Source organism: Pyrus communis, chromosome 6 (genome assembly GCF_041283825.1).
Source record: "Pyrus communis isolate YQ-2024b chromosome 6, ASM4128382v1, whole genome shotgun sequence".
Taxonomy (NCBI): domain Eukaryota; kingdom Viridiplantae; phylum Streptophyta; class Magnoliopsida; order Rosales; family Rosaceae; genus Pyrus; species Pyrus communis.
Window position 1 is genome coordinate 793,634 of NC_142570.1, and position 13,236 is coordinate 806,869.

The 13,236-nt window shown below is 37.3% G+C and overlaps 3 protein-coding genes across 6 annotated transcripts; 1 reads left to right on the forward strand and 2 right to left on the reverse strand.

Moving 5' to 3' along the window:
* Nucleotides 1-1,104: 1,104 nt before the first annotated feature.
* Nucleotides 1,105-3,883, reverse strand: LOC137711066 (uncharacterized). 4 transcript variants are annotated; one of them, XM_088695295.1, is made up of 7 exons: nucleotides 3,738-3,875; nucleotides 3,431-3,564; nucleotides 2,687-2,856; nucleotides 2,214-2,303; nucleotides 1,936-2,094; nucleotides 1,642-1,722; nucleotides 1,340-1,474 (listed from the first exon to the last, which is right to left on the reverse strand). In XM_088695295.1, exons 2-6 carry the CDS (start codon nucleotides 3,561-3,563, stop codon nucleotides 1,672-1,674), a joined length of 603 nt encoding a protein of 200 aa, XP_088551421.1. In that variant the 5' UTR covers nucleotide 3,564; nucleotides 3,738-3,875; the 3' UTR covers nucleotides 1,340-1,474; nucleotides 1,642-1,671. The 4 variants fall into 4 exon arrangements, with proteins under 4 accessions (XP_068306369.2, XP_088551419.1, XP_088551421.1 ...); XM_088695294.1 differs by having other exon boundaries at nucleotides 3,431-3,574; nucleotides 3,738-3,862; XM_068450268.2 differs by lacking the exon at nucleotides 1,642-1,722 and having other exon boundaries at nucleotides 1,105-1,474; nucleotides 3,738-3,883.
* A 2,557-nt stretch (nucleotides 3,884-6,440) lies between these two features.
* Nucleotides 6,441-7,108, forward strand: LOC137710253 (uncharacterized). Its single transcript, XM_068449183.2, has one exon. The coding sequence runs from the start codon at nucleotides 6,505-6,507 to the stop codon at nucleotides 7,054-7,056; it is 552 nt and encodes a 183-aa protein (XP_068305284.2). The 5' UTR covers nucleotides 6,441-6,504; the 3' UTR covers nucleotides 7,057-7,108.
* Nucleotides 7,109-9,689: 2,581 nt separating this feature from the next.
* On the reverse strand, nucleotides 9,690-10,835 carry LOC137711461 (uncharacterized protein At3g17950). Its single transcript, XM_068450707.2, has 2 exons — nucleotides 10,464-10,835; nucleotides 9,690-10,380 (listed from the first exon to the last, which is right to left on the reverse strand). The coding sequence occupies exons 1-2, from the start codon at nucleotides 10,545-10,547 to the stop codon at nucleotides 9,868-9,870; spliced, it is 597 nt and encodes a 198-aa protein (XP_068306808.1). The 5' UTR covers nucleotides 10,548-10,835; the 3' UTR covers nucleotides 9,690-9,867.
* Nucleotides 10,836-13,236: the final 2,401 nt, after the last annotated feature.

The window sequence follows — 13,236 nt, forward strand, 5'->3', positions numbered from 1 at the left end:
ATCCAAACATAGTGTAAAGAAATAACCAAAATAAAACTTATGGGCAATATAGTAAATTGAACATAAAATAATTTTGTAATTTTATACCTCACAGTCAAGTAATCATATCAATTACCTCAATTCTCTCTCCTATGTTTTTCTGCCAAATCAAATAAATTTTTAGTGATGAATATTTATTCATAAACAGGTCGCTAAAGATATGAACAGTCTCGTCAGCTATGAAAAATTGTTTGAAGGTTGTCATAAAAAAACTTTAGCAACCATTATATATTTTTTCCTTGTAAATTTTAGTTTCAAAATTTTAGTAAAATATGCAAGTTATATCAAGCGTTAGACAATGAATCTTTCTTTTATGCTCGAATTAAAAAATTTCTACTAAAAATTGGAATAATTTATAGTAGAATATTGCATTGTGAAGCGAAAAATATTGGAGGGGAGAAATTTAGCATTGTTTCAAAATGCCAGATTATGTTGTAAATTTGTAATATATGGATGGATCATGGAGGAATGTTTTCTTCTTTCAATTGGATAAACTCTAGTTATGTGCTACATACGTTAGTTAGATTAATTAGTTAGAGCAGTGTGTTATTCTAATTGCACCTGACTTCGACTCTTCTCTACATCGATTAGTGTGGTTTAATAGATTTTGTCTTTTTCTATTCAAAAACTCTCGTCACTTGTTAGGCGTTCGCTTGACCATGAAGGTTTAGATTGGTATCCAGCTACGTGACCACCATGCTTAAAAACTTCTAAGTAACAATGGATTCGTAAGTTGCACCTTTCTTAGCAGATTAAGTAACTGCAAATAATCATGTTTCGTCAATTATATTCTCATAATTTCTCAATGGTGTTAACTATGGTAGCATGTGGTATGTCACATGCCGAGGCCCAACTTGTGGCTTCATCATGGCGGTTGCAATGCAGTCGCCTAGGCAGTCCACTATTCCGAGGGCCAGGAAAGCTTATAAAGACATTTCAGCCTTCCCTGAGCATCATCGTATTCACCAGCGCTATGAATTGACTTAAGACATGTCGTGTGGAAATAAATTTTGTAATATTGTTTGCTTAATCTAGGTACCTAAACAAATTAAAATAACATATGAATTTGTATGAAACTTGTAACTTAGTCGGTTAAGAGTTATCTAGCACCGAGATCCATAGTCAACGAAAAGCGAAAGGAAACCTCACAAATATACATGACTTAAATTACAGAGGAGTCATCTTCGCTGCCATTAGAGGCCGACGAACTACTACTACTGGGAATGTAAAGTACAAAACGAATCTATCACGTTGCCCATTGTGTTTTATCTGAGTATATATACACACACAATCATTTCATGAAGGCTTTAAATTATGATCGAAGGTGTATAGAACCTTTTTACTTGACCTGCTGCTCGCCGAGGCGCCTCTTCTCTTCCTCAACTTGTTCAAGCAATGCTTCTAACTCTGCTTCTGTTAGGCCCTCTAACCTTTTCTGCATATCCACAATTTTACCCCATTCGGGAGTTAGGGAAACGTATATGGTTAATAGAGAAAGTTAGAAACTTCAAACTTCAGTAAAAGTACAGTGAAACCGAAAAATCTAAGAAACTTCCGGGAAGTATGCTGCATAATATCCCGCAAACGTCTCAAGCAACTCACATCAGCGCACTTAACTCTCAATCTCAAAAGCTATCGCAACATAGCAGCATCAATACTGGCCGTTAACAGGAAGCTCGTTACCTATGGGGTTCAATGTAACAGGGTTCCGAAACTCATTAATGTTTTATAAAACGAGCGCAATGACATTCTAAGATTCATACAGCCCACCCCACGTAGTAGGATAAGGCTTGGTTGTTGTTGTTGTAGAGAGAGAGAGAAACAGGTATACTAAAACAGAATTTGGTAGAATTATAATAGATAAGTAGATACAAGAGATTATAATAAAACAGTTACCTCCATGACTTTGCTTTCATAATCGCGTATTTGTTGTGCGTACGTCATTTCCTTATTTGAAACACGAAAAATATAAGTGGAAATCCATCCAATAGTCAGGCCCAACACCAGCACCAGCTGAACGACGTTTCCTGCTTGTAAAGGATCAACTCCAGCAAACTGCATAAAGCATCATAGCAAGAATAGTTACACGACTGGAAAATGAGCTAGCTAAAAAAGAAAAGGAAGCTATCAAGGATAGAAACTTTATGAAACGATTAAACAAGAGAATAAAGTACCTCTAATCCACCTTTCAAGCCGATCCCGATAGCAGTTACTCCTACTCCAATCAATAAAACATCCTTTCTTGAGTATCCAAATGGTTTCTTCTGTTAAAACACAAAAGAAAAAAGGTATGTAATTAAACATCTTTCTTTCCCTGTCAACATGACCGAGTGTTGAACAAGACTTCACATATCTCTATCCCAAACACCCCAATCCCACTGACTAAAAGGACCGGCTATATGAAATAAACTGGTCATACTAACTCCTTGTGCATGCGGGATTAAAATCTGTAATCTATGCGAGAAGCAAGAACCGTATGCCAGACAATCAACCTTCTGCTTGGTAAGTAACCAACATTTTAGATTGTTGATACATCTTAGGACATCAGCTGATGCTGACAAGAGATGCCAGTGGGATAAACTTGGATTCATGTTACAGAAAAATAGAATACAGAACAAATCATTGATCAGTAGTTGCTCGTACATGCCTTGGCCTGATCAGAGGAGTCATCTTCGCTTCCATTAGAGTCCGAGGAACTGCTACATCTGGGAATGGTTAAGATCGCCTTTTTTGGAATTATGTGGTTGATGCTATTGGATCCTTCTCCACATAAAAGGGATGTTTCATTTCTATATAAGCTGTGAATCACGACTTTTCCTGACGAATTCAGTATAAACGTAGTAATATCAGCTAAATGTCCGGTTTGTATAAGCAAATGATATAATTTGTACGCAATCCCTTTCAATCAAGTAGAACCCTCATTGATATCCTAGTATACGAAAACATATGGTAAAAAATAGAACATTCAAACAATGTCACATCTTAAGGTAACATAGGAGTTTCCAAAATGCCTAAATCGGTCAATCATTCAGATATTATTGTATGAATCCTAGAACACCATTGCACTTGCCGCTAGGATTCATACAGCCAACCTCACTTAGTGGATAAGGCTTCGTTGTTGTTGTATTTGACGAAGCAAGAAACAATACGCTTCATAAAGAATCGGTGTCATTCAAATGAAAAGCAAAAACCCCCCACATTCTATTAGAACTAACCAATACAAGAGCTGTCGATTTCTCCGTAAACCAATGGAAATTTCGCACAAATACAATCAGAAAGGTCTATAAAAACATTTAGACCCGAAAATCGAACGGGAAATCTTTCGGAGCGAACCCAAGTAGCTGAAGCTAAAAAAAAAAACATTCAAGAAAGGCTAGCAGCAGCAACTGACCTCTCACCAAACCATGAAAAGCTCTGACCTTCAATTGCATCAATGGCAGAGCCGAAATACCCAGAAGAGAAATTGGTCTTCTTTCACATGCTAAAGTACAACTTGGAGTATTTCCAAGTGGGAGAGATGCCATCCTGCGATTTTCTTCGCATTACCACAAAAAATAAAACAAACCCAACAAAAAATAGGGAGAATTATAATTAATTTGAGCAGTAAACGCATGAACTAAACCAAAATCCGATTGCTTTTATTTGTAAATTAGGCACATATTTGATGAAAGGAGATATCTTTTAGAGAGAGAGAGTACCTGGTAGAGAGAGAGGGAGGGAGCAGCAGAATGTACTCAAGGATTACCGTTAATGGATTGCAGATGACTGGTATTCAGCGCTTCCTTCCACCCTCAAGTCTGATACAGTAATTTTGTCTTTGCAGGGTCCCACCTCTTAAAAGATCAACGACTATTTTTTTCAAGGGAGGACGATATTTGGAGTTGCTTAATTTCAATTAGGATCGAATGAGACATAAATACAAAAATTTTATATATTTACATATTACGCTGTCGAGACGTTTCTATACTAAGTCATCATGAGAAATATTAAGCTTCCATGTCACCAAGTGCGTGAATTTGTTTGGAGTGCACACCTCTTTCTCTTCATCTCCAGACTCATATGTGATTGAACACAAATTAGATTAAGAGCAATGATTTTTGCATTTTCTTTTTCACTTTATATGCTCAATTATATTTTTCTAGCTATTGATTTTTTTTTTAACAAACGATATTATCTACACTAAGGTAAAGTGCAAAAAAAACAAAAAAAACAAAAAAAAAGTGGGAGATGAAATGAGAACTTTCATGTGTATAAGGTTTGTCAAAAAAAACAAATGTGTGTGTGAGAGAAGACGTTTGGAAAGGGAAGGGATCCTCTCCGGATCCCTTTCACCAAATCCACCCAATCAATCAATCCGAACTCTTAAAATTTGATCCAACAACTAAAAACAAAGGGGCCTTCACGTTGGATCAAATTTCAATGGTCCAGATCGATTGATTGGGTGAATTTGATGGAAGATATCCAGAGAGAAACCCTTTCCGTTCGGAAATAAACCAGGTTGTAAGTCTCTTTCTCACCCGGAGAAAGGACAAGTAATAACTTTCACTTCCCCATGGTATGAGATTGGGCAACACATTAAGGCTTTCTTTAGTAAGACAAAGAGTAGGTTACTCCTTGATTAAATAATTACGATATGAAATATTAATCAAGATTTGCTTCATAATCATTTAATTAGCAATCCAATTAAGCAATAAGCTTACAACAAAAAAGGCTGTCCCATTTCTAATATAATCCCTCCAAAAGATTTAGTACAGTTAATTGGTTTTTGGACTCACTTGATACTTGATTAAGCTTCTACCAAGATCAAACTGCTATACTTTAGACCAATTTAGGAAACTAATTAAGCTTAAGGTTTACCAACCAACTAATCATACGGTTGAGATTAGAGGAAAAGGATCTTCGCCGGATATGAATAGTAACTAACGAAAACTGATCGCACAATATACGATGAATGGATGAGATCATTGGATCCTTAGGATCCCTAGAAAAGAAAAAGGATCCGGCCGATGATCCTTTTCCGAGATTAGATAATAGCTCCAAAATCATCAGTAACATGTATTGGGGAATATTGTGCATTGCTAGCAGCTAGCTTATCAGCCTTAGCTAGCACTGGATAGTGATTGCATAACTAGCAAAAGATTTGACCTTGTCACCACTTCTCTGCCCAGATATCCCTCTCTCACTTCGTCCAAATATAGGTACACACTACACATATATACATTTCTTCCTTCTCTCTCTACTATTATATTTATACGAGTCTCGTTTTCATGGTTACCTAATGATCGAGATTTTGTGGACGTGCATCATTGAATTTGATATCGAGAGTTGAGATTAAACCATTTTAAGCACATCCGTTTACCACTGACGTCAAATTCAAGAATGAGTATCCATGTATTCTTTAGTCACCTGTAAACGAACATTTTTAAAATATTTTTTCTGATATATATGCGTGTATTTGTATGTATTTGTATACATAGAGTAGGTGAGGCTGTTGCAGGAATAATATCAAAGAAATGGACCAATGGTAGGTAACCATGTCCAATCATTCGTTTGGTGGTGTCCTTAAGTGAGCAGTTTGTACATTACCCAACCAATTGCTCCATGCTTCACCATGTGCCCTCCCTACTGATAAATTCATAAAAATCCTATTGAAATCCTATACATTTAAAATACACTATTGTAATTAGAGAGGACATGCTAGCCTCACTCACCTAGCCATTGGCTTTCCATGCTTTTAAAGTATTGATTAGGGTTCGATTCCGCTCACTGTGAAAAAAACCACAAAATGATATCAAGTTTTAAAAGTTCTTTTTTTGAAAAATTGATATTGGCAAAAACTTACTGATAATAAGTTGATATATTTTGGAGTTCTTTTGTGGATTGGCGGTTGATTGGCGCCTTTCTAGATCAAGATTAAGGAAGTTGATATTGGCCGATTGGGAAGTGGTTACCTCAAAGAATTAAGGGTTCTGATCATCCTTCCGGACCACCTTGTTAATGTCAACGATACCAACACATTATTGATAAATAACATATAAAGAGACTGATTGGGAAGTGGTTACCTCAAAGAATTAAGGGTTCTGATTACCCTTCCGGACCACCTTATTAATTTCAATGATATCAACACATTATTGATAAATAACATATAATTAAAGAGTTTTATAAGGAAGAACCTCCAATCCTTCGTAGCCATGCTATTCAAAGTTCACATGGTGGGAGTATGAAACTTGGATGCTTTGTGTGTAACCAAGTGACATGCATCTAGGTAGACGACAAATCCATCTAATTTCTCTCCCACTCTGTCAATCAACCACTATCATATTCATGCATGCACAATTTCATTTATATATACTCGTTCAAACAGACTCTTCCAAAGCCCCATCCATCTCTCCCTCCTTCCCCTCTCTCTCTCTCTCTCTCTCTTTCCCCTCCTCCAAAGAGTAGACCTACCATTTGCCTCTTCTGATGGGAAATGCAGCAGTTTCTTGTGCTCCATTGATCATATGCTCAAGCAGTCCAAGAGGAGCAACAAAAGTCCTATTTCTGGATGGAAGAATGGAAGTTTTCACAAGGCAAGTAAAAGCAGCAGAGCTAATGGTAGAGAATCCAGGCCAGTTTTTGTGTGAGTCTACCACCCTCAAAGTTGGCAACAGAATCCACGGCCTCACTGCCGACAAACCGCTCGAAAGACGGCGGTTTTACTTCCTCCTCCCCATGGACCTCCTCTACTCAGTGCTAACACACGAAGAACTCAGCTCCCTAACTTACAGGGCTTCAAAGGCACTCAAGAACAGTAGAGGCTTCAACAATTTCAGCAGGATTTTTCCGGTTTTCGGAGATTTTCGCATGTTTAATCTTTCGGAATCCAAGAGATCGGATTGCGATGAAGATCATGTAATTATTAGTGTTAATTCAAGCCATAATTCAGAGCCAGTAGTATTATTGGAGAGGTACTCAAAGCAAAGATCATGGAAGCCTGCATTAGAAACCATTGATGAAACTCCTTGTACGCATTGACATCCTCTTCATTTGTAATAAATTTTGATTAATTACGTACATTTTGATTTAATTTTTTTTTTCCAGAATTAAATTTAGAAGTAATTAAATATCTAACTAACTTCATGAGCTAGCTTAAATGCGAGAAAGTTTCGCTTGTACGTTTAGATTTGGTTTTTGATGCATTTGCTAGTTTATGATTCATTTAGAAGTGATTTTAAAATGATTAAAAGTGTTTTTGGTAAAAATAATTTTAAAATAACTAAAAGTGCTTTTGGTGAAAATATTTTTAAAATCAATCCTTAGTCAAAATGTAAGTGAATCATGAAAAAACACTACAAGAAGCATATCACACTTCAAGTGTCACATCCCAGCCCTGGGGGACCACTTCCTGGGCCCGCTCCACCACTGTAGCATGATACTGTCCACTTTAGGCACCGACCACGCCTTCACGGTTTTGTTTTTGGGAACTCACACGAGAACTTCCCAATGGGTCACCCATCCTGGGAGTGCTCTCGTGCTACTCGTTTAACTTCAGAGTTCTCATGGAACTCGAAGTCAGTGAACTCTCAAAAGGTCTCGTGCTAGGTAAGGATGAGAATATACATATAAGGATCATTCCCCTAGGCGATGTGGGATGTCACAATCCATCCCCCTTAGGGGCTCGACGTCCTCGTCGGCACACACGCGACCAGGGTTAGGCTCTGATACCAAATTGTCACATCCTGGCCCGGGGGGACCACTTCCCAGGCCCGCTCCACCACCGTAGCACGATATTGTCCGCTTTGAGCCCCGACCACGCCCTCACGGTTTTGTTTCTGGGAACTCACACGAGAACTTCCCAATAGGTCACTCATCCTGGGAGTGACCTCGTGCGCTACTCGCTTAATTTCAGAGTTCCCATAGAACCCGAAGCCAATGAGCTCCCAAAAGGCCTCGTGCTAGGTAGGGATAAGAATATACATATAAGAATCATTCCCCTTGATGAGAATATACATATAAGAATCATTCTCCTGGACGATGTGAGATGTCACATCTAGTACTTTTGAAACTCAACAATATTTCCTTTAAAAACGTTTTTAGTTATTTTAAAATTGCTTTCAAACGAGCCCTAAGCCATTCTTAATCGTGTAAGAAAATCTGGATGGTCCATGCAACATCAATTAGCTGTTTATTGTGAATAAAATATGTTAATATATCTAATCAATTATGGTTGGGATTAGATTAGTTGTCTTCCTTTTGCCTTCCACCATTCCTAAAGCTGGAAAGTGATGAAACAAACCAACTAACAAATTAAGAATGCTTTTCGTTTTAGATTCCATGATGGCGACACTGATTAATAATATTGTTTATTTGCAGTATATTATTCACTAAAACATTTTGTAAATTTGATATATGTATTATTAGTTTATTAGACTCCTAACGTCTAAATTTTATATAATCAAGAGTGTAAGAAGAAATCATTGTTTATCGCATTGAAATGCTGAAAGCTGCAAAGTATATCTTTTTTTTATTTTTTCCGGGTGCATTTTTGTTCATCTCATTCAAGTAATAGTAATGTTCATCATTTTGTTTATTATTGTTAGATGAGTTTAAATTTTGAGATTTATGTCTATCCGCTACGCAGATTCTAAAATTTAAATTCATCTCACGATAGTAAATAGAATGGTGAGATTATTAACAAAAATATTCCCTTTTTTTTTTCTAATTAACTGCTACATGAAATTATATTATTTGACCAAAAATAGTTGAAAGAATTGTCTCATTTTGTTTTATTTCTTCTTTAACTGTTGAAAATCTTTAATGATTTGGTAATTACTGAATACTTTGGGCTGAGACTTTTATTCAAACGGTTGTCTGGCTATGACAAATCTCATATGAAATAAAGAATAGATAGAGTTCGATTAAATCAAAATGTAAAGAGTGTCATGATTTTGAAAGAAATGTCGTGATATGATCGAAACTCAAGACACTTACACAAGTTTGTCTTCTATTAGCAGAGGAGATGTTGAGTCCCATAATTCCATGTGAGATAGGGATACAGGAAGGAACCAAGAAAAGCCAAACCAACCTACCAAAACTGAATATATTATTATGAAGTGGTGGTTGATTTTTGTGACTTTGTCCAAAGTTAACCACAATCCTTTTCTTTACAAGATTAGTTTGAAAATATTGTTGTAAGAAATTTAGCTTCTAAATCGTGACGTGGATGGATAACGTAGGATAACAAAAGACAATTAAAAAGAAAAAGGCAATGGCATATGAAGTTTTATTGCGGTGACGGTCTAGATATCTCCACAGAGACGTTGGCAGCTGACCTATGCAAATGGAGGGAGAATATAAGGGGGGGACCTTAATCTCCTAAAGCCACTCATAAAGGAATGGTCGTAGTTTGCCTGCTCTTTCATAACAAAGTCGTTATTCTCGACTAGCATAGAAGTTTTTCACACGGGTCGGTCGGTTCAGCATTTCAAGTGGTTGCTTCTTTCGATGTCCATGTGCCAATGCCACTTTGGATGGCATTGGATCGGTCAAGACACTTGAATCTTAACTAGCTTTGTTCGTGCTGTGGTTTTGCCTATTGCCTTTTTCTTTTTGAACAAACAATAGTGCTATTGAGTTAAAATGTTAAAAATTAGGAGGAGAGAGATCGGTGAGGATCATATACGCATCAAGAATCCAAGATGCATAAACATTATTGTTTTTGTTTTTGTTTTCCATTAGTTTCCACATAAAAAATAAATAAACTCAAATGCTGATGTCATTAAACAGCGATAAAAAGACCAAAAGACAGAGGAGAGAAAAAAGAAAAAGAAAAAAGCGGGAGCAGAATTATGCTACACCGCCACTACAGATGGCAGTGAGTGAAACCGGCAATCTAGAGAGAACTCCAGCCGTCGATGCATTCGCAATCCCATCATCCACATTCGGCGGCGGAAGAACCCTCCCGTCGGCGAACAACAGCCGTCCATTTCTTGGCTGGTCCACCATGACGCCTTCAAGCTCCGCAGCCGTATTATAAAACGCAGCGTCTCCGAACCGCCTCTCCACCTCAAGAAACTCCCCGAGCGAAGCCGGCTTGGTGCAGTCGTCACGGCAAAGCCGCCACCACCTCCTCCGCCGCTCCGCCACCACACCCACCGCCGACGAAGCGGCGACACTCTTCTTTTTCGGCTTTTTCGTCTTCCTGGAGCTGCTTCCGCTGGTACTGCCAATGTTGTTGATGTTTCCGGCTTGGGGGTCGCGGTGGTTCTGGCTCGGAGCTCTGAAGGTGATGGAGGGGAAACTCACTCCCATAAGGGTTCCCAACGTCGTGCTCCGATCGTGAAAGAACGAGCCTGTAGACTGCGATTCAAAATTTCACAAATTTATAAAATCGAAATTAAGAAATTGACGAAATTGGTGAGAGAAATGGGGGAATGGGTTACCTCGGTGTCGAGATCGGAGGAGGAGACGGAGGAGTTGGTGGGGGAGGAGGGCGGCGGCAGCAAGTCATTTCTCGGATCTAGCATTTTTTTGGCTCTTTCTGCTTCTGGTGCTTGCTTCTGGAGAGAGGATTTTCTGTTTGTTTCTCGGGAAAATTGGGATGGCAAATTTGGATTCTGATATTCTTCTTGTTTGAAATTTGAAGCTTTATTTATGTGCAATCTAAAGCGTCGATCGAGAGAGAGAGAGAGAGAGGGAGAGATGGTGATGGATGGGATTTTTAATTTAACTGGAAGTTTAGATTGCGTTTCAAATCATTAATGTTTGGGGCATTGGAGGTGCTTTGTCTTTTTTAATATTTTAATCTTCATTATATTTTTTTTTTTTCGAACAATACTTGACTACTTAAGTATAGGTAAAAACTTTTAATTAAAAAAATTTCATTTTTGAATTATAGAGTTTTGTACTTATAATCAGAATCGTTAAATCACTCTGTAAATATCATCTTTGTAAAAAATAAATTAAAACTAAGATCGTTCAGTCAATCTGTTATAACAAATACATAAACGGTTCATAATACTTTTATCAATTTCGTTCATCTGTTTTTATACTGTTTGATGACTAAATGACTTTAAATTTAATTGTTTTTTTTGCAGAGGCAATATTTATAGAATGATTTACAATATGAACGATTCTAATGATAAACACGAACATTTATAAATCATTTATATGAATAGCCAAGTATTATTCTTTAAAAATTGGTTATCAAACGAGTCTCTTCAAGTTTCTATATTATGACCAGTGGCCCTATGTCCTTTACCTATTTCAAGGTTACTCTATACAATTTAATTAGTTGAAGGTTGGAATGTAACGTATACGTATCATGTACATGTGAAATAACCTAATTTATGCTATACATAAATTTCCTAATACAAAAGAAATAAAAGAGTAAGTGGATTTCACGTTGAAATTAAGCAAATCACACCTAAACAATTAAATAAAAGATCAACATGAGAATTAATATTTATCTTAAACTTGAACAATCAGGTTTCATTCTCATTCAAGATGTTTTTCATTATGAGTTAGTAAATACGTCATTAGGGCACATATACCTATAAAAGACTTTTAGACGATGGAGAGATTTTTTAATGTGTTTATAACACGAAGTGTATGCCACGTGTTATTATATAAGTGATGCAAATTTGATTTTTTTTTTTAAAGTATTCTTCTAATTATATAATTATATGTGGTGTACCATCTCGTGTTATGTGCACACTAAAAAATCTCCCTAACTGATGTGCTAGATCAATCAAGTGAAGTATTAGACCCTTGGAAGTGGGGGTGCTATACCATACACTAGGGTTTGATCTTTGAGCATTTATTGGTCTCATAGTTTAAGTGGCCAAGCAAAAGGCTTGGGAAGCACTTTTGCAGGTAATGTCCTAAAAGGAAAAGCTGCCGACACTAGTGGCCACAAGACTCGTGGTCCTCCCTCCTCTCATGGGCATGAGGACTCAGATATGACGTACCTCTAAATGTCTAACTGTATTACTATCATTTAAACAAAGAAAACATCAAACTAAAAGTTTATGTGAATTGTGATTATTTGGAATGGGATTGGGATTCTCTTCGGATTCTTTTTATCTGGATCCTTCAATTATCTACGTTATTCGACATGTGCTAGCTCTCATTGCCAACCTACCAAGCCCACACCGTCGTCTTCCAGCCTTCGGTTGTCCAAAAATGGAACCAAATCATCCAAATTGAGAGAGAAGAAAGTCGGATATAGAGTGAGAAGGGAGAATAATATGGAATGAATAGGTAGATAAAGTTGAATTAATTCTTGGCTAATTGATGTTAAATAGAACATACACGATTGAAGGATTAGGAGGATTCAGATAGAAGGAATTCAGACATGATGATCATATTCCTTTAGAATGGTCCATTTGGAGCCCTAATCCTACCCCAAATACAGAGAATGAAAATATTGGTTGAGGATGCACAACTACATTTGGGGCCACAATTCATGTGTCAACTACATAAGACATTTAGTAGAGTTGCTTAATTAAGAGAATTTTTATTAACAATGTGAGCTCGGGTCGGATCAAAATAGTGGAAAATGGAAATACCTTATTTTTGGTAACATGTGCCTTATAGATGATGTGGTTGGCCCCTCTGCCCGAGTTTTTGTCTTCTGATTGTGTTGGAGTGCCCCGAGCCCACATCGATGAATTACTGGATTGATTTAGATTGTATAAGCGATTACAGAGAACCTAATTAGCGACTAATTATTCTTTTGGGTACACAACATTGAGCTGGCGTACGCTTCCCTGAGTGCGACTAATCCTACCTTTCCCATGTGCAGCTGTGATACACTGATACTGTTGAGAATTGCAGAACGGAGTGCCCGTATCTTCACGTCCCAGAGGAGAAAGGAATTTTACTTGGTGGTTTCACCAGTTTTGGACCCACGAGCTAGTGACCTAACAATGATGCATCCCTATGTAGCCTCCTATTTAAGGGACCGGCACAAGGGCATGTCCTAAATAATGGCACAAAGAATACGAGAGGGCCCAGGCTATGGATGAAGTAGGATTCTTTCTTTTTTTTTCTTATTTGAACTGTCACGGTTAAATTATGTCAACATCTTACATTAATTTTTTATAAAAAGAGAAAGACAAAATAAAGAATATGAAAAAAGAAGATGGTAGATGATGAAACGATAGAGAGAATCCTAATCCTCTATGGATACCCACACATTTGGACAAAATAGAG

What these genes read in the sequence shown, in the direction of transcription:
- LOC137711066 (XM_068450268.2), bottom strand. Translation starts at nt 3,563, where the DNA reads ATGGCATCTCTCCCACTTGGAAATACTCCAAGTTGTACTTTAGCATGT. An exon ending in TTTTCATGGTTTGGTGAGAG is followed by an intron (nt 2,857 to 3,430) that starts GTCAGTTGCTGC and finishes TGAATTCGTCAG; the next exon opens with GAAAAGTCGTGATTCACAGC. An exon ending in ACTCCTCTGATCAGGCCAAG is followed by an intron (nt 2,304 to 2,686) that starts GCATGTACGAGC and finishes GTGTTTTAACAG; the next exon opens with AAGAAACCATTTGGATACTC.
- LOC137710253 (XM_068449183.2), top strand. Translation starts at nt 6,505, where the DNA reads ATGGGAAATGCAGCAGTTTCTTGTGCTCCATTGATCATATGCTCAAGC.
- LOC137711461 (XM_068450707.2), bottom strand. Translation starts at nt 10,547, where the DNA reads ATGCTAGATCCGAGAAATGACTTGCTGCCGCCGCCCTCCTCCCCCACC. An exon ending in CCTCCGATCTCGACACCGAG is followed by an intron (nt 10,381 to 10,463) that starts GTAACCCATTCC and finishes TTTGAATCGCAG; the next exon opens with TCTACAGGCTCGTTCTTTCA.